At 33.6% G+C, this 21,534-nt stretch overlaps 1 protein-coding gene across 4 annotated transcripts; it reads left to right on the top strand.

Moving 5' to 3' along the window:
• Positions 1–5,972: 5,972 nt before the first annotated feature.
• LOC127698811 (cytochrome P450 4Z1-like) lies at positions 5,973–19,765 on the top strand. Of its 4 annotated transcripts, none has more exons than XM_052202496.1 (5): positions 5,973–6,123; positions 11,795–12,487; positions 14,283–14,384; positions 14,801–14,980; positions 18,814–19,765. In XM_052202496.1, exons 1-5 carry the CDS (start codon positions 6,073–6,075, stop codon positions 19,129–19,131), a joined length of 1,344 nt encoding a protein of 447 aa, XP_052058456.1. In that variant the 5' UTR covers positions 5,973–6,072; the 3' UTR covers positions 19,132–19,765. The 4 variants fall into 4 exon arrangements, with proteins under 4 accessions (XP_052058456.1, XP_052058457.1, XP_052058454.1 ...); XM_052202497.1 differs by lacking the exon at positions 5,973–6,123 and adding an exon at positions 9,241–9,337 and having other exon boundaries at positions 18,814–19,764; XM_052202494.1 differs by lacking the exon at positions 5,973–6,123 and adding an exon at positions 10,226–10,402 and having other exon boundaries at positions 18,814–19,764.
• The last annotated feature ends 1,769 nt before the right edge of the window (positions 19,766–21,534 follow it).

The raw sequence follows: 21,534 nt of genomic DNA, 5'->3' as shown, positions 1-21,534 counted from the left end.
ATCCTTAAAAAAATGTGTGTGCCTATATTGAAAAATCCATTATATTCTTGATTATACAGAAAATCTATTTACAAAGAATGAATAAATGGAATGGTATATAAAAATGTCTGTAAAAAGATTAGATAGGAAAATAACTTCCAAAAATGTGGGTTACAAGAAGGAACAGATATTTCATGTTCAAAGAGGGTACTCGCAAAAAATATCAGTTAAGAGATGGTTAAGTTTCCGTAAGTATGCTATTTTTTGAGAAAAAAAACTCCTGAACATGTTATATCTGTTTTATTACATCGAATATCAATACATATGGTTAAGTTCGACATTTGAAATTTAATGTTCTTTATACCACAGTATAAGTTTTTATGGACTTCCTCTTTTTTAATTGTATTCGATATTTTTGTTATCCTTTTTTACAAGACGCGTTAGCAAAAACAACTGCATTTGATAAAGTGCACAAATTATCTAGCATCTCCGTGAAGAGGGAAAATCGTAAATATAACACAACAGAGAGGGAAAAGAAGGCACATGTTTGTGCATATACACCGGCGATAGTGAAATATGAACAAATTCATCTATAAAAGAATCTTCATTAAAAATACACTTGCTATTAACCAATTAAAATACAGTATACTTATACATTCATTGTATAATGTGTATACATATAAAAAAAACTTGACAAACACCGCAATATAAATACTCATTTTGTGGATACTTACACACCCTGGAAAAATCTACCAAACAACGTCGTGCATTTTGACTAAATAAAGACCTTTAAGACCACCATGTGGAATCATCGCAAATAAAGAAAATTGAAATTTTATGCTTACCAAAAAGAACGAGGAAGGAACGAGGGTATTTCGGCATTTTTGATATATAAACACACAAGCTAACCTGGCCTTATTAGGAGGCAAAAAAAGAAAAACAAACCAGAACAATACATAATTGGTCGTATATCAGTTTATCCACTTATATAAAACAATTTTTTCAACGAGTCTCAATGAATAGAAATATGTTATGCTGTGTGAGATGAGTTGATACACACTCATGTATGATTAAGGGCTAATCATACATAAGTCTGTATTTAATGCCATTAATCATGAGTGTCTCATCTCACACAGCAAATTCAGGAACTTCAGGAAATTTGTCAGAAGCTATAGCTCTAAAGTCTCATAGTTGAGTAATAAGTTTGATCTGTGGCATCCACAGTAACACGAATAGGTCAGAATTTTACTATGTAAGAATAAGGTAAAGCATTAACAAAAATGCGCGCCGCCTGAAGCAGCTGGATACGACTGCAGAGGTCGAACTCTGGACAGTTGGGGCAAGTATGTACACATTATTCAAGCTTGATTCAGCTGTGAATTTGGATAGTGATTAAATATTTGACACATTATAGATTTCTGACACAGAATAAATGTGGTCAGATAACTTAAAATTTTGAAATGGGACATTTAATCTACTTAATGGTCCAATGTCCTAAATCTAATTCCATGGTTAGATTCAGCATATAAAAAAAACATAAATTCAAACAAAGTTTAATTTTGGACCCTTTGGACCTTAATGTGGACTAATTTGAAAACAGGGCCCAAAATTAAAAATCTGAATGCACAGTTAGATTCATTATATCATAGAACTACAAGAATTCAGTTTTTGATCAAATCAAACAAAGTCTTATTTTGGACCCTTTGGACCTCAATGTAGACCTATTTAAAAATGTCTAAATATCCAATATAGTAATACATGGTAAAAACCTCAAACAATTCAAGACTTTAAATTAATCCTCATTGAAATTGGTTAAAAGATTTGTATTTATTTTCAATTGAAGATTTCTTGCTGTTGCGCAATACTTAGTAAATCTGTTTACAAACTAAATATAATAATTTAAACACCCTGTTTGGTGTGTATCTCCTGCCATATCAGTATTTGTTGTTTTTTTTATATAGATCAGAAATAATTTATGTTAGAACCAGCTTAGCCAGTATTAAAAAAGTCTTGTTTTTGGCCCCTATTTGGCCTCTAGTTTCTTAACGATTGAAGCCACAACATACAAAATCGACCCCAACCTTCTGTGTGTGGTATGGAACCCTGTGGTACAATTTCACAGAGATCCATTTACTTATACTTAAGTATTTGTGTCCGGAAACCAGAAAAACTTGTTCCTCCTCCCCGCCCCTTTTTGCTTCTTATTCTGAACGGTTTGAGCCATAACCCCCAAAGTCAAACCCAACCATCCCTTTGTGGTATGGATTCTTGTATTTCAATTTCATAGAGATCCATAGACTAATACACAAGTTATTGTCCGGAAACTAGAATAATGCCTTTTTGGCCCTTTTTTGACCCCTAATTCCTAAACAGTTGGGACCATAACCCAAAATCAATCCCAACCTTCCTTTAGTGCTATTGAACCTTGTGTTTAATTTCATAGAGATCCATTCACTTATACTAAAGTTATTGTCTGGAAACCAAATGTCGTTTTTTGCGGTCGTATAAAAATTGATACAGTAAATGACCATGACGTCTTTACACTAAATCCATTGGATATCTACTGATGAATTTTAGTCTAGGAAACATGATTTTATTAGTTGTAATATGCTTTGAACTAGCTTTCAGTAACGTCGACTACTCTTTGATCGGTACTGCGTGTCTTTGGTCTTTTTTATAGTTTCTTTGTGCTTTGTGTTTTTAGTCTTTTTTTATAGTTTATTTTTGCTTTGTGTCTTTAGTTTTTTTTAAGAGTTTTCTTGTGCTTTGTGTCGAACTGATGACTCATACCTTTTACTATTTTTTTTATAGTTTGTTCATATATGTTCCCAGGTTAGGAGAAGAGTTGAGCGCTCGCTAACATGTTTAGTCCCGAAAACATTATGTATGTGCCTGTTACAAGTCTTTCCAAGTCAAGAGCCTGTTATTCAGTGGCTGTATATCATAAACGTTTTTGTTTATTGTTTGGTATATAAATCAGGCCGTTGTTGTTTTGTTAAATTCAGAGCATTTTAAAGCTAACTATACGGTATGGGTTTTGCTCATTGTTGAAGGACCTAAATGACTATAGCTGTTTACATCATTGTCATTTTGTCTCTAGATGATAGTTGTCTTATTGGTTAGCAAACGAAGTTTGTCCAACAATATCGCTGTTACTGAATTTTTCGTATTCATTTTTATTCATATTCACAAAATTTGTTTTTGTCTTATTCTTCATGTTTTGCAAAAATTCCTAGAAATACTAAAATAAGTTGCAGAATTGATTCGTTTGAGAAAGGTACACATACAAAGACAGATGGACGGACTAAAAATCTCTATGACTGTAAAACTTTAAAATGTATATTTGTGTTCTTGTGTTTTTGTGTCGTTACGTTGTTGTTTCAATGAAGTTACCCACTCCTCCTTTTATTCATATTCAGAATATATTTATGCACCGGCGTTGTTTTCAACTTTAAAACATAGACAAATGTAAATTGAATGCAGGAAAAAACAATTTGATACTTATGACTGATAATATCTTATTTATAATCTTTTATGCATTTCATTTTCATTTTTGCAACATCCCAGCAGCACATTCATGTACGCATGTCACAGTTGACATAACAACGTAATGCTTGCGGCCCTTTGTAGGGCTGCTGCTGGATATCGAGAATGATGTTTAAGAAGAAATCTCGTCAAAGGGTTTTACGGACGTCATCATGATTTGCTTGACCGTCTTTCATGAAAAGGAAAATTATTGTCAAAGATGACCACATATATGTATACAACATTTGACGTCACAACAACAATACCGTCCTCTTTCTCTCGTTTTTATGCATCTTGTCGTTAGACTTTAAATTATCACAATATACGAGAAAGAAGGCGTCATGTGAGCAAAAATACCACAAAGCACCTTATGTCATTCTATTTTGTTTACTCATTTTTGTGTTTGATCTAATTGCGGATGTGTGTGTGTGTGTGTGTGTGTGTAAGGGGGGGGGGGGGGGGGGGTTCTATGCTGCTCAATCTTTGTTCAACTGATGGTTTTTGATCCTGCTTTTTGGGATATTTTTTTACTCCTTTTATTATGTTTTGTGTTTTTGTTATAAATTGAAAATTTTTAATTAATGGACTGTATAGAAATGTATATTAATAATTTGCAGCATAGACACTCACGAAATGATGTTATAAATGTTTAACATGTACACATGGGCACATACCAAACACATACACTGAATACTTCAGTTAGCTTCAAATATATTATGTATGTAATAGGGGTCCAGTATGTTAATGTTATATAAATGTTGAATGTCCATTTGGTATCTTTCGCCCCCTCTTTTTTTATATTATATTAGTAAACGTTTAAAAAAGGCTTAAAAAAGTTTGATAAAATTTGAACCTTGATAGGTATACTGAATAGAGAACGTCTCAAAACGGTTTAAAAGCACCAAATAACATATGTACTTTTCGAAAGATTTATTCAATGTCTAAATGCATGATTATATACAAACATAAACTTTCATTGCCTTTGAAGAGTATAATACTGGAATACCCCACTTGTATCGTCAGAAATGCCAATGCAGTGTTTAACAACGAAGTTTCCCATCAAAGAAAAGTTAGCAGACGATAGCAAGACAGGTGTATGTCCAAATATTACCATGTATCCACCCTTCTTCACTGTCGGCAAGAGAGCACCAATGAGGTGTTCTGCTTCGGCTGACGTTACTACTTCAGAATTGAGAAAACGAATAAAGACTACATCAGCTGTTGCGGGTGATATTTTTGGTTCCATGGCGTTACCACAGTGTACCTCATCAACGCGAGTTTTGGAAAATCCTACCATTTGCTTGCTCAGATCTTGTCCAATGGTAAAACTCTCTGGAAATGACTTTTTCAAAGTTGACAGGAAGACGCCAGTTGAGCAAGCCGGATCAAACAGCACCAACTTTTGAGAACTCAGAGTTTTTAGAAATTTAATGGTGTACGCCCTTATTCTTTCTTCCCCACAGCCAAGCATAACGTCAAACGCATCGTCAACAACCCAACCTTCGGAAGGTGAGCACAACTCCTTCCGTGTCGATTCACGCAGAAGAGAAAATGGAAAAACTATCTCTACATTATCTATCTTATGGTCCGTGATTTCTTTCATTACCTTGAGCTTTTCACCGTTTGTCAACGGATGATAAAATACATTGACGAATGTTTCCGTTATCCTTTGGTCGGAAAATACCCCTAATATCATACCCGCTGTAACGAGGCTGCAGTGGATCTCAGGGATCCTATTTTGTATCCATAAGTCCGAAAGGATCTTTCTTCCTACTAGTCTATACTTCGATGGACCTATATTGAATGTTAAGAAGAATACACTTTGTGGAAGGGCCCAGTGCTTCTCAGTAAGTCGCTCCAACTTTCTAGTATTGATTTCTGTCCAGTTAACATCGTCAACAATTTTGTAAGAGTTTGTAATGTGGAAGGTTATATAGCGATCTAGTTCATATTTAAGTAGCTCCAAGGTACTCCTGTCTGATGGGTGTTCTCCACACTCGGATAAAGATTCTTCTAGCAATGCCTGTGCCTTTTTCAACTGACCTTCCGCCAGATGTCGCCGAATACGTAAAAATTTCTCTAGGAGGTCATCATCGTACATTCCTTTGAAAATTCCATCGTAGCTTTTAATAGCATCTGTCAAAACGGGTGCATTCTTGTCGGCCATTGTTATTTTTCCTCCAAAATGTATATTGTGGTAACAAAAAAAAATTCACAAGAAAATATGATGACGTTTGTAGACAGTTCGTAAAATCCTTAGCCTTGATCAGATAGTAGTTCAACCTTTATCACTACATAATAGATAGCATGTTTGATATAGATAACATTGCGGTACAAGAAAACAAATCCTTGTACTTTTAAATGGTTGGAGTGTGGACCGTGAACAATCGATTATATAATAGAATATGTTATCCAATATTCAGTTGAAACCTTTTAGTAATTGTCATGTTAAGAATTCGATACCCTTCCTTTAAATAGCAAGAATTTTTCATTATATATATCTGTCACACTTTTAAGTGAGCTTCTTCACTGTGTCTAAACTACCCCAGCAAAAAATGTTTGGACTCGATGGTATCTAATATCCCGCACGGTGACGGAACACCAACAGACAGAGAAAATGTAGGTTTCTGTTTATCTATTTGTTATTTTTATGATATCGAAGAATATATATACATGTATAACTATTTTCTATTGTGAGATGTAATATTTTCTGCAACCGTTCTAGATTAACGGCGAAATAAGTAAAAATGCACGTCAAAATAACGAATTGAGTGAACCTTGCCTCGAATTTGTTTAATTTCTCCTTTAATTGTTCACATTGTACGAAAAGAAAGGTACGGAAAGAAAGATATTGACATGGAAATTGCAAAACTAGTAATTTTGAGTACCTCAATACTTGTATTTCTGTGTATGGAACGAAAGAAATGGGTCATGTCAAAATGGAAGGACCCGGTTTTGTCAATGTTGTTGACTACACAATGACCCGGTTTTGTCTTTTGGTTTTGAAACCACAAATTTATGAAAAGCAACGTTAACACGGATCTGAACATTTTGTTTTTGATTTTTAATATTTATAACTTCCAATTTACAACATAATATACACAAATATGATAGCAATATACAATATATAAATCTATTGATATTATCTAATCAATACATCTTTCTAAGGAATCATATTTTTTTTTAAATATACAAATATAAGATAGAGAGTAAGGACGGATCTGAACATTGTTCATCGAAAGAAATTCTATGTTCTATTTTTAGCCATGTCGGCCCACTTTGTTGACAAGTGGGGTCATTGAAAACCATTTAGAAATAGATATCCCAATGATGATTAAAAAACAGTAAAACATAAGTTCGTTTGACCTTTTAAAACCGACATAAGATTGTTGATAAGGTTTGTTAAATGTAGCCCAGTAATTTCAGAGGAGAAGATTTATGTAAAAAATTAACGGAAGATGACGAACGACGGACGACGGGGGCCAAATGTTAAAAAAAGCTCACATTTCCCTTTGGGTCAGGTGAGCTAAAACCAACCAAGAATTTCAAACAAGATTGAACTGTTCTTGAATTTAAAAAAAATGTCTGACCATTCATAATTAAGGCTTACACGAACAAGATAAACTAATCAGACATGGCAAAACAACTTCACTTGCGTTTTTTCAATAAAAATAAATTCTTCATATTATTTATACAAGAGTGCACGCATTGACATGTCGCGACTGCTCGAGTGATCGTAATTGAATTTATTTTGAAGACCTGTAAAATAAATAATTTAATAAAAGTATCGCATAAACTTAACATTGTTCATGGAACCATAAAAAGTCAAGGTCTGATGAAACCTCCCAGACTGACATGAACACAATTACAATCATTAAAACCAACCGAAAAAAAAACTTAACATTTACCAATTAATCAAGAAAAAAGTTCAAGGTCACATAAATAGTCATGTGGCCATACGAGCAAATAAAGTTGACCTATTACTTATTGTATTAGAGATACGGACACGCACACGAAATGTTAACCTTGATCATAGATATCAACCATTATCCGTGTGAAATTCACTTGATAAAAAAACAGCTATTCATTTTGTTAGGAAATCGCTGTACTATGAAAATGAGGTCAAGGGCAATGGACATATGACGGATAGAAACATCGTAACATAAAAGATCTGTGTGCGAGGTATGTTGCAGTCAGGCCTTCTAACTTCTGACATATGAAGCTTCATACAAATAGTTCAAGCCGCGACGAATTTGTATCCCATGGTCTCGCATTCCGACAATTCCAAAATATCAATGTGAATTTTTAGAATAAACATGATAATCCTACTCACATACGCGGGTGTCCCTGTTTTCTAAATTCTTATAAAATTTTTAGTTGGTATACAATTTAGATATATAACATCAGTGGCGAATCCAGGCGGTGTATATAGATCGCATGCCCCCACCCCCACCAATGATGGCCCAAAAATTACTAAATCATGTTTTTTACGATTTTTTTTTTTAGCATAAAATCGTCCAAAAAATTGTTTGCCTCGCTTCGCTCGGCGGTATGTAAACTGTTTGAATTCGCCCACTTTGATAAAAGCTGAATCCGTCCCTATATATTGTCAATAATAACGTCAATGTACGATAATCATAACACAATGGAGAGATAACAGAACCGTTCATTTATAGAACTATAAATAACATAATCGGTATTGCATTTTTTCGATGGCCGGATACTATTATACTAATTTATGCTTAGTATTATAGTTACAATTAGGGATAAATAGATTTGATTTTTTAATGCATGATTATTGTAATCCTTTTCTCCCCATAAACATTCTTTTTCTATGGCGATTCTGCATGCATATATATTTCTCTTATTATTATGCCTTATAATGAAAATTAAGCCTTAAGACGGTTTATTTTAAACGATCATAGAAAAGATTACACCCCTAGGTAGATTGGGTTACTTTTTAAAGATAACCATCTTGTTGTACAAGAAAATCACATATCAAATGTGCGTGCCTCCATTTGCAAGACCGTAAACTCTAATTTCATGTTTAAACACTTACATTTACACAATTCATATAAAAAACGTATAGAGAGCTTAACCTTCATTTTTATCTTTTTCGCAGTATTTTTTTTTTAAATGCAAAGCAAAATTATAATTATTTTTGTTCCAATAAAGAAGGGATTTAAGTGTTTACAGATTCAAATGAATGATAAGTTTTCATCTGAAAGAAATCGTTTTCCAACGAGCCACTAAACTCCTTTTAAACGCTGAAGTTCAATTATGTTATGCGATTATGCATTTTTTTCTTTGACAAAACCGGGTTCTGTCTTGTGATATCTAGGACAAAACCGGGTTGTACACATTGACAAAACCGGGTCCTTCCATTTTGACATGACCCATTTCTTTCGTTTTATACACAGAAATACAAGTATTCAGATGCTCAAAGTGACTAGTTTTGCAATCTCCATGTCAATATCTTTCTTACCGTACCTTTCTTTCCGTACAATGTGAACAATTTAACGAGAAATTAAACAAATTCGAGACAAGGTTCACTCAATTCGTCATTTTGAAGTGCATTTTTACTTATTTCTCCGTTAATCTAGAACGGTTGAAGAAAATATTACATCTCACAATAGAAAATAGTTATATATGTATATATATTCTTCGATATCATAAAAATAACAAATAGATAAACAGAAACCTACATTTTCTATGTCTATTGATGTTCCGTCACCGTGCCGGATATTAGATACCATCGAGTCCAAACATTTTTTGCCGGGGTAGTTTAGACACAGTGTTCTTAGTTCATTATTCGAGACATTTAATGATAGTGGTTAGCAACTACCATTTACTAAATATATACTAGTAGTCCATATTGCTTACAGTTGAGGAGTCTTTCCAAGGAAGTTACCGACCCTTGATTTTTTAGAGTGTCCAATTGTTTGCTTTTAATTTAGTGAACAAGTTTCGATTCGGTTGTGGTTTGGAAAATCATCATAATTGATATATATTTTCTTAGCTTTTCTTCTTTAAGTCCATAAGAAATTATAGAATATTATATGAAAAATTCGTGTGTGACTAACTCGGGTATTCCAGCTTCATTCATCTGCTAATATGCTTTGTGATTTGCGACATCGTAGTTGACTATTTTACTATTTGAAGAAACTAGCATCTGTAAAAAAATAAGGAATTACACACACTTGTATTTCTGTCTAAATACATGTATAAGAAAGGAATATTCTATAAGCATTCACTATTTATCTATTTCAATTAAATACTAATTTTCAAATCGTTTTTAGCTTGCAATTACTGGTGAACACAAAAGCAGGGGAGGCAACTATTGAAAAGGCATTTGAAAACTAAAAAAAAAAACCAAACAAACAAAAAACAACAACAAAAACGAACGGGTTTCTCCATAAGCTACTGGTCTGGGGTGGTCATTTTCACAACAAAGCTACAGAAAATTAATCCAATGAATTTTATTTTCAAACATATGAGCCCCGAGTATGCGATATTCGTTTATTTCGGAAATATATTAACTTAGATACGTGATGTGTAAATTCGGGTGAAAAATAAAAAGTTTAACCTTTGCAGCATGACTGCACTCCTTATTTGTAGATGTGCCAAAAAAATTGTATGATTGCATGTTTATTTTTTTTTATAAAACTTTAAAATCATTTTTTGACAAAGTAAAGTTATTGAGAGTGAACGGGTATATCTAAAGTTTTAAAGATGTCGCTCGCTTTTCTTCCATAAATGGGCGGAGCTTTAATATGGTCTATCACAACTCGTCCGTTTTGTTTACAACTGATAACAGTAAAACATGGCTAATTTCCACCAGATATTGTCTTTCTGTTGTATTTTCTGTTTAAAACTGATTAGTTATATCATAAATGTGGTAAGTTATTTCCATATTTAAACGTTAAACTACAGCACACATACATATGAAATACTTAATTACGTATACCTTGGTTTGATGGTTTTAAAATAATATAGATAAGGCCAAACCAACCTTTTTTCTGATTAACACGATTTTATCTATGAATGATTCTTTTCACCTGTTGTTTAATTTATTTTCTCTTACCAATAAATTACGTTCATACAGTTTTATAAATAAATTATGTTAAAAGTAAATTTGCTCAACACTGAGTAAGGGAGCTACCATTTGATTTTTAGTTGTAATCTCTGTCCTGCCTTTTTATTATTTTTTTTCAAATTTCATCCTAGCCCCCCCCCCCCCCCATAAAAATTAAATGGTAGCTCCCTTACCTCTGCAGTAGAACTTTTATAAAGAGAGATCTGTGTGTTATACTTGTTAAACATGCAGAAAAAGTGTGTGCGGGTAGGGGATTTCAGCCTTATTTTCACCGATTTTCGTTGTTTTAGGAAAAATCTAATGATAGAAGGTCTGATCCCCGAATCCCTCCCCTTCCTCTCCCAAGGTCCTCCACTGACAAATTAGCGGAAAAGTTATAATTTGTGTATCAATCTGTATACGGGTGATTGTCAGTAAATTTGTTAAATAGTCAGTAAATTTATTAAGTCGTCAGAGTGTTTATTAAATTGTCAGTAAATTTGTAACATTGTCAGCAATTTTTTTTTTCAATTGGCAGAATTTCTTTTAAATTGTCTGTATGTTTATTCAATTGTCAGTGAATTTATTAAATTGTAAGTAAATTCATCAAATTGTCATTATGTTTATTGAAGTGACAGTATGTTTCTTTAATTGTCAGTATGTTTATTGAGATGATTCACCTGTCTGTCATGTGTTATTTTTTTCTCTCTTGTGTCTGAGGTGAGTTTAGTATTGCCGGTCTTGTCTTGTATTTTCTCAAAATAAACAATTCAGGCTCGTATTTTTAGGGACATTGACCGACCCTGTTTTAACAAACTATCTTGGAAATAGATTAAACATTGTCAATAAGACAAACGATTGGAATTCCAATACCAATTACTTCCAATACAGGATTCCTCGCTAACCTACGACCTCACTTTGAATATTACCAGATATTACATAATTTGCTAGAAACGATAAAAATACAAAAACTTAAAAAGGACAAAGATAAGAAATTGATTGTTTAAGTATTTAGACACACAAGGAAATATTAAATGATAGAAAACAGAGAGAATATTGGAATGATGAATCAAATGAAATAAGTGGATATAAAAGTTACTCTAATAAATGTCGAATATGAAATATATATTTATATGTTCCATATTTTATATACCATAAACAAACAATACAAAATTCATTTATTTTCATAAAAAATTTGAAATTTGTTCCTTTTAGATGCCATGGTTTAGTGATGGTTCAATTCCAAATCCGTCCTTGATTATACAATATCTGTTACAAAAAACGTTTGGAGATGAAAAGTTGAAAAAGTTAGAACTTCTTACACAGTTTTATCACAAGCAAGGTTTATTTCGTTTTGACGATAAAATCTACATTTTTAACCAGAAACTAGCACAAACAGCAATCAACAAATTGGAAAAAGGTGCAGAAAAATACCTAGACAATTCACCACTTAAAGATACATTTTTAGGTTCATCTCAGAAAAGTCCCGAAACGAGGCGTGCTATCGCATCCTTGTTTAGAAAGACATCTATAGAGGAAAGAGCATCTTTGATGACTGAAGATATTAAAAAGATGTGTCTAAAAATAAAACAGCAATCACTAAGATCTGTCAATATTACTCATTGGTCACTGCGTTTGGCTTTAGATATCGTCGGACACGTGCTTCTTCAGCTAGATCTGAATGCTTTGGACGGTGAACAAGATGAATTGTTGGAGTGTATGGTGACAATTCTCCATAAATGTTATGCTCTTAATGAAATTTCAACAGAATCTGACGAATTTAAACGAGCAAACGAGGACCTTGACCGGATCACTTCAAACATACTAAAAGATGCTTTAGAGAAAGATGATACTACAATACAGAAACGGCTGGTTGTCCAATTACACGAGGCCTGTGGATTTGAGGAAGTAAGTTTTTTCTTGTCTTTTTGTGATTCTGGTGACTAAGAAAATCGGAAAGTACACCAATAAGATACCCACTGAGTAACAACAAATTGAGGTAGCTTTTGTATAGTTTTAACAAATCAGTGGCGGATCCAAAGGGGGGCGTAGAGGGCGTACGCCCCCCTTTTGCTTGCACTTTTTTTTTGTAAAATGATTATTCAAACTAGACTTCGTGAACTTTGCCATGTCCCGTGTATTTAATTTTTATGCGACAATTCTTTTCTTATAAAGATATATTTTGCTCGTATTTACTGTAATATGATTTTGTCAAAGTCATGTGATTCGCTACGGTGGAGTTGACCAGTGCGTCGAAAAAACGTCACTCAGTCATTTTTAAATTCAAATTACAGTAACACATTGCCTAGGCTAAGGATGACAAGCATGACACCTTCAAAGCGACAAAGGATTGGGCAAGAACGTATTGACTTTTATTTCACAATTCCACCAAACAGAAAGTAATACTCTATTACACTCTCATGAAAAAAAAGTTCCACAGCAATAGTATTTACCTACGAAAACATGTTTAACCCCACACGCCCCAGCCTATTGATAACAGCTGAATAATGATCCCCAGTCAGTGAGCTCTTAGACTAGATAGTTTAAAGTCTAAGGTAACGACCATTTGATTTGAGGGGGCAGTTTGAGATATTTGAGAAAAAAATTCTGACCCTGAGTTTTGCCTTAAATAAAAATTCTGGCCGTATCTGGACTGAAACAATAATCTTGTCCACTTTTTTGCTATTAGAAACAAAAATTTCCAACAGAATTATTTAGCATTAAATGAACATGATGAATAAAAAACGGGCGTAATTTTTTTGGGGCCTGGGGTTTGCATGTAAATCCCATATCTGACCGGAATGTCTGTTTCACCGAACTGATATATTGAATACTTTTTTCAAAGCCCAACTGCAACCTGCCTGCTGGGTGTGGCCTTTATGTCTCCATTTGTCGACCGTCATTCATAAATTCGTTGTCATTTCAGACTCATTCGTAGCCTTTGGTTGATTTGAAACCCCTCACTTCCCTTGTTGGGTTAAACATTTCAACCAAACATTTGGATAAAAATTGCTTGTTTGTCTTTCTTAACTCGTGTCGGTCGTATCGTAAATTTCATTGAATAGCCCGGCGTATATCTTGTTTACAACAAGAAATCTGTGAGGATATGCTAACTACACATACAACAAACGAGAATTTTCCATGTCCATTTTTTACTGACAAGTCCCACATCAAATATATTAGTACTTAGCTTTGGATCCCTCCAATCATTTTATAATAGACAATTTATGGGGAGAATACGGCATCAAAAATGTCCAACCCTTTCACTTTAACCATAAAATATACATGCCCCACGTCAGGAACCGTTAAAAAAGTGCATTTTACACTTATTTTTTTGTTTTAGCCAATAAAAGGTTCAAAAAAATTTTTCGCATCGCTCCGCTCGGCGAACTTAAAAAAATTTCGCGCCCCTTTCCAAAATCCTGGATCGGCCCCTGCAAATAAGAAGGTGTTTGACAATTATGTCATGGAGAGAGAGATTCAAATATTACTATCAGTAATACCTTGTTGTGCTATATTTTAATTTAACGGAGATGTAGACGGTAAAACATAAACATGAGTCTATCATTGAAAAAAAATGTATATTTGCGATTGCAAGTAAAAACGACACATTCCTTTTGCACTTTCATATTAGAACATTTTATTAATATTAGCCTCTTTCCCTATACTGTAACAAATAGCCGTTCTCTTCGTATAATTTCAGGCGAAGGACAATATGAAGTTGTTTCTGATGGCTGGAACAGAAACAACAGCTTCGTCTATTCCTGTTGTGTTCTCCTTGTTAACTGATTACCCTCACATACAGGTAAGTGTGATCTTTTGAATCTTATACTGGGATTGTAAATCTTTGAAGATCGAGAATGTCACATTTCCGTCTAACCTTGTAAGAGTAGTCTTTCCGTATAGTACACCTGAAGTTTATTGACCTCTAGATGTCTTTTGCTTTTCTGTGTCGGGGGTTTGCTGTGATGTTTCTTTGACTTATACCCTATATCTCCTTTGTCTTTACTGAATAACATTATGGCAAAAAATATAAATTGTATAATCATATCTGTTCATTTTTAGCTTATTACTATTCTAAATCTGATCATTAATTTTTAAAGTTTTCACACAAATTGATGAAACAAAAGAAAACAGTTCAACATACAGCAAAGTGATAATGTTATAAGATTCGCCAAAAAATTACCACGATTCGTCATCACTGAAACATTGTTTTTTAAGGAAGAACTCAGAGATGAAGCAATAGATCGATGGTCTGAAATGATTGCGGACCCTACCACATCTCTACCAAAAATAGAAAGTATGATCAAAGAGATCCTAAGGCTTTATCCAATAGCACCTTTTATTAGCAGACAAAACAATGTTCCGGTAAATCTGGGCAACATTCACTTAGATCAACATGTAAGTTTTAACACATGATGTAGTGTATTTGTAAACCTTAGCTACATTCACTTAGATCAACATGTTATAAGGTTCAACAGATAATACAGTTTCTGTAATGCTAGCTACTTATAGAATCATGTGCAAAACAGTGTAGGCGAGACCATTGATTGGCGCGCTAAAATATCCCATTGACTGGGTCAGATTAGGTGAACGTTCGTCTGTAACGCCCACAACTCACGACGTATTTATTATAAACATTTAAACTGTGGGGTTGCCAAAGGGTTTCAGTATATATACGAACTACAGTGCACAGTATATTATATACATATTTTATTTGCGATCATAAAATGTACGAAGTCGTCCATTACTATGTAAATTGGGTCGATTAAAAAAAAAGCTGAAAATGTTTCTGTTGCCAAGGGTTTTTCACAAGTATAGTAGTTAGCAGAAAAGTTCACCAAACTATACATTTTACCTATTCAAAAACGTAAATGCAAATTCCACAAGGCTTGATCCAAACAGCCTTTTTATTGTCTAATAACTTGCAAGTACGAAAAAGACAGGACAGAAGTATATTTTGTCTATATGTTTTGTGTACGCACACTTTTTAAAGTTGATCATGCATTCGTTCTAAAATAAAATTTTGACCAGATAAAAGTTAAAAGATGACATAATTGGACATGCAACCGCAATTGTTAAATCGCTTTGACGTCAGAAAAAAAAGATAATAATCAACACATGCATTGTAACTTTTAAAGCCAGTTAAATCCTTTTTTTTTGTTGAAAGAACGTGCGATGTCATAAAAATTGATTATCAAATCATAACGAAAACACAAGTAAAGAACGTTTACACTGAAATGCAGTCAAGTTTAGCGATTGATAATTCATTGATAACATTCTGGCGTATCACAAACAAACAACTTGTAACGTCTCACTTCATTGGCCGAAGATTTAAATACAACAACAATTGTTGTGTGCACGTGAATTGACACAGGTGACCGACAATGGAATGTACTACGTTACTACGAACGTAAAAAACAATGATTTTTGGTCGAAATAATTAAATAAGTATTTTGTGAATTTCAAATAGTGGGGTCGAAATATTATACTAATAATTTGTGTTAAGTAATAGTCTTTATGCATGCAGCACTTGTACCGCACTATGAAAAATATAAGGATAAAATAAAATACATGTGCCGCTCTATACGGATGAATGTATGAACCACTTTAATTTCTTTCATATTGACGCTAGGTTATTATCCAGACAATGTCGTAGTTACTTATAATAAGGATCTCTTAATACTGATCCATTTCAAATTTATGATGGGTTGCACATTCCTCTTTTATTGTTTTCGTGCTATAAAACGAAAATAAAGAAGCTAAGCGTTTGTTCTTCAGAAATGACGTGTCATAAACGAGCAAATTGTCCCCGAAAGATCGTACCATGTGTGCACGTGAATATAGATGTACTATGCAATGTACTATCATGGTCACCACGAAATTCAAATGTATTCAGTGAAGGCATGTTGGTGTAAAAAGGTTTGAAATGTTTCATCGGCGAAGATTTTATTTTTGCATGTGTGGAACTAAAAAATAAATAAATACTTGTGAGAAATGTCGTAGTTTATAAGGAACTATATAAATGTACTGTTTTCGATTTTGATTGGTTGAAAATTTATCCTTTAATTTCATACCGTAAGAATAGAGCTTTGCATAACATTGTTGAACAATCCGCCAAAGTAACGTGTGGCATGCGTGCGTATTAAAATTAAATTCAAAATCATACATGTATGATAAACTTATAAACGAAATATTAAGAAATTAAGGATGACTACTGTAAAAGTATGTACAAAAATGGAGTCACCTTTTATCAATACATTTAGTGAATAACCACACTGTTTAAAACTGATTGTTTTCTATGCAACTATTTAAATATTTACAATATATAATTTTCAACCGAGGATAGCAAAACAGTTAATTATAAATTAAGAAAGTATATCGCTGGAGTTTATAAAGTACATTTCCTTCCACTGTGCCATGGTTTGCCATCTCCATTTTTTCTCTAAACAAAGCATGGCTGGTTACATGTTCTGAATTTACTTAGAATTTCGCTATTTTTTTTTCAAAATCAAGTAAACTAAATCAGAAAAAAAATCACACTATCCTAAAACTTATGAAAGAATATGAATAATGAACATGACAGTTTATAACACAAACCCATTTACTATAAAAATCGAGCAATATCTTTAGTATGTAATTTGGTTATTTTTGTAGTTAAGTACGGTTTCATTTAAAGTACAACGTTAAATCATCAAGTCCATTGAATAAAAGATAAGGCAGGGTGAGCAACTTGACAAAAAAAAGGCAGGATGACGATTTATGTAAAAAATCAGGATAAACGAATAAATATAGTCAGGACCTAACAGACTGAAAAATAGAAAGACAGGACAGAGATAACAACTAAAAAAAATGAAGGACAAAATGTTTCATCCAAGTCCTTCACCCCCAATCAAAATAAAATGGTAGCTCCCTTAATCCAGGACCAATTGAGAGGAGACAGTTGAATTAAATATTTCGACGTGACTGTTAAGATTAAAGTTTAAAATTTTACATGCACATGTATAAAAGCTAGAATTGCCATCCGATAATCAAGAACACAATCATGTTCGGGAATACGACGATGGAAGTTTTTAACGACCTTGACCGGCTACGTGAATACTGATCAGTCCATTCAGCTTTATAGTACGCGTGTTCTATTTTCGCAGGTGTGAGGTCGAAGGTTTGAATTGACCAATGAAAACGATCGTTCCTTAACGAGTTAATCTAATAAAGTTTGTTTGACTGATTATGTTGCACGACCTTTCGCTAAGCTTGACCGCAGTTCAGTGTAAGTATTCAATATAAATCAAAACACAAAGGTTATTCCTGATTAGTTTTTCGAATTATTTTATTTAGGCGTTGAGACCCTTTGGTGACCTCACAGTTTAAATGTCTATAATAAATACGTCGTGAGTTTTGGGCGTTACAGACGAACGTTCACCTAATCTGACCCAGTCAATGGGATATTTTTGCGCGCCAATCAGTGGTCTCGGCTACACTGTTATGCACATGATTCTATTATTTGGTTATTTTACAAATAATGCCGAATCCAACGGAGAACGTACATGTATGTGTAATAAGCCTTTTACAATAAGATTAAACAATTTTTCTAGAAGTTATTGATGTGAAAACTGTGTGTGCCGATTAAGTCCGAACGACATTAATGAAAAAATGCTGGTCAAGTTTACACATCAATTAACTCTTGAAAAAAATGTTTTTTATCTTTTTAATTCTCAATTTTTTGTTCTTTAAATTTCATCTTTCTTGGAACCCCAGGATTTAATTCATGTATATCTTGCATGCACATACCAAAGTGAAATCGACAGAGTGTTTACATAGGTTACGAAAGTAGTATCGAAGTGTAAACCAAGGGAAAGAAATCCAACGGACTAATCACAATCATGTAATTGTAGATATGTAAAGTCATATAAGAATGAAAACTATATACTAGTAAAACTTTCGAAATGTACATAAAAGACTGTTGTTATTACTTTTCTTAATCATTACGATGAATTCGAAGCAGCATGCAGCAAGCGGTCGATACCGAATGAAATAGAATGACAGTATTCACGGAATATTTCTTTGCGATATAATAACAAAGGATTTATTGCATGAACAATTACTACCCACACTGATCTGTGTCCACACTTGTTGCATAACACAATAATGGTCCATTCCTGATTTAGATTACGTTAGAATATAATTATGATACTTTTAGTAAATGCTCAAGTTGACAATAACTTTCATTTCAGAGTGATGTCGTTATTTTTACCTGGGGAATTCACAGATCTCCGTACCTGTGGCATGATTCAAAAGTATTTAAACCATTCCGCTTTCTTGGAGAGGAAGCTTTACAATCCAACATGTATATACCATTTGGAGCAGGATCTCGAGTGTGTATAGGTCAACATCTGGCGGTGTTGGAACTGCGATTAGCTATTGCAATCTTACTTCATACATTCACATTTTCAAAAAACCTATCCACCCCAGACCTAAAGTTTGTGGTTGACTGGGCTCATGCTGTTGTGCATCCAGATAAAGATATGATGTTTACTTTACAGAATGTTTAATAGTCTTTTGAATTCTTAAAAGGGTGCATTTCAGAACAGCGGGTAACAACTGTCCCGTAACAGTCATCGATTGGGCTATATTTACGACTCAATCGAAACATGCCGCACAATCTTTAAAACGTTGGAAAAAAGGTGAAACAAATTGAAAACAAATTTCTGAAATAATAATAAAGCACTAATTTAAAATATACAAGATTTTTCTTTTTTCTAGGCGTCCCACCCTCCTACTGATATACGATAGAAACAAATCAAAATACTAATAGTATATCATATTTTCCTGTGAGACTCCATTATTTATTGTTTAAAATAAATTTTGATAAATTAATAAACTTTTTATAAAAAAAATTATTTAGGCGGATAGTGAAATCATAAAATTCTCGCCAACCTTTTGAACTCCCAATTCACGTTTTATACGTGTTTTGATAATTATGTTTCTTGAACGTCCAGTGGCAAATATTTCGTGCATATCCTGGACGATAACACGATTCTTTTTTTTTTATCGATAACCAATGCCAATCACGATAAAGTTAAGCCGTCAGTCAAATCCATTTTTCATTCAATCCTGTGACCAAAGCTGTTTTGCAACTTCAAAGTATTGTCATTATTACACTAGACTAAGTGCATTTATGTATGCTTCATTATGTTGAACATGTGTTGCATTAAATTAAACTTGGTATACTTTTTTAAAATCTTGACGTTACAGTTAGCATATCTAGAAATTAGTACGATGCATTATGGGAATGTTGCTGTTTTGGAGGTTCACTTCTGATTAATGGCAACATCTTTGAAGACGACATTGAGAATAACGTAATTCACGACTAAGAAATTGCATTTTTGCAAAGATCCATTTGTAGTTTTGGAAAAGAAGATAGGTTTTGGGAAGGAAAGGACACGACAATTATTTTTTTTTTAAATAGGGTCATGCATATCGCCTTGCAGCACTTTACATACCACCAATTCAAAAAAATTGTGCTCGCGCTAAATTCTTGAGCGCGCATAAAGCATGGCATAACCCAACTCGCTTCTAAAATTAAGCTTGACGTGACTGGGTAGCTAAGATTAACGGTCGCCACAGGAGAAATACAAATAGCCATAGTTATGCATATATATTTATATCCCAGCTTACCAATGGGTAAATTGTATATTAATATTTTTTTATTCCAATGTGAGACCGCGGATAACGTAATTCACGACTAAGAAATGCAGCTCAAATTGATTAAATTTCTTTTTCTAATAATTGTTTGACCTATTGGTCTCCATGACGGTAATTTAAAGAAAAATAGTTTTGGCTTAATAGCTGTAATAAACAGGGGAATCCTGAATTAGATGACTGATTGTGCTGTAAGTGGCCAGAAGACAAATTTTACTGCTCATTGATATTATTTCAAAGACATCGCTTCTAATATTAAGCTTGACGTGACCAGGTAGCAAAGCTTAACTGACGCCACAGGAGAAATACATATAGCCACAGTTATGCATATTATTAGTTACATAGTGTGAAAGTGACCAAATACGATTTATATGGGGTCAGTAAATTCCATATGGGGTGAGAGCGAAGGCTTATACGATATATACAGTAACCAATGTTATTGTCATTTTTAACAAAACAATCCGTTAAGTTTATGTTATTCTCAGGATTAAAACACACTCCAGGTAGAAACCCAAGTAAATTACAGGTAAATTCGCGCGCAAACGATATACCAATTCGCGCAAATATAGGTCGCCTGCAAATCCAAAACTTGCCAAAATTCAAATTCCCGCAAAACACATTTTACCACAACAACATAGTGGAAGAGACAAACTTTCATAATAATCAGATGAAACTTATATTTGATCTCATGGTAGAATGCACATCGCGACCACGAACCGTTGTAGGTTTGATCCCAAGCCAGGCCAAACAAAACACCTTTAAAACCAAAATTCTGTTGGCAGTATAAAGCTTTGTATTGTATTTATACCCCACGCAACGAGTCCGTCCGTCTGTCCGTCCGTCAGTCCGTCAGTCCTGTTTCTTGTCATCGCAACTCCTCTCAAACCACACAACAGAATTTCACGAAAACTTTTTAGATAATAAGGACATACTATGTAGTTGTGCATATCGACAGGAAATTAGAATTCAATTCTTTTTCTAGGAGTTACGCCCCTTTGAACTTATTTACTTTAATGTACTACTGCAACAGTTTGTCATCGCAACTCCTCTCAAACCACACAAAAGAATTTCATGAAACCTTTTCAGATAATAAGGACATACTACGTAGATGTGCATATCGACAGGAAATTACGATTCAATTTTTTTCCAGGAGTTGCGCCCCTTTGAACTTATTTGCCCAATATACTACTGCAACCTTTTGTCATCGCAACTCTTCTCAAACCACACAACAGAATTTCATGAAACTGTGTAGA

The sequence above is a fragment of the Mytilus californianus genome, unplaced genomic scaffold (assembly GCF_021869535.1).
Source record: "Mytilus californianus isolate M0D057914Y unplaced genomic scaffold, xbMytCali1.0.p SCAF_4, whole genome shotgun sequence".
Lineage (NCBI taxonomy): Eukaryota > Metazoa > Mollusca > Bivalvia > Mytilida > Mytilidae > Mytilus > Mytilus californianus.
This window is presented reverse-complemented; position numbering and strand designations above follow the sequence as displayed.

What these genes read in the sequence shown, in the direction of transcription:
- LOC127698811 (XM_052202495.1), top strand. Translation starts at nt 10,328, where the DNA reads ATGGCTAATTTCCACCAGATATTGTCTTTCTGTTGTATTTTCTGTTTA. An exon ending in AGGCCTGTGGATTTGAGGAA is followed by an intron (nt 12,488 to 14,282) that starts GTAAGTTTTTTC and finishes GTATAATTTCAG; the next exon opens with GCGAAGGACAATATGAAGTT. An exon ending in TTACCCTCACATACAGGTAA is followed by an intron (nt 14,389 to 14,804) that starts GTGTGATCTTTT and finishes TTTTTAAGGAAG; the next exon opens with AACTCAGAGATGAAGCAATA.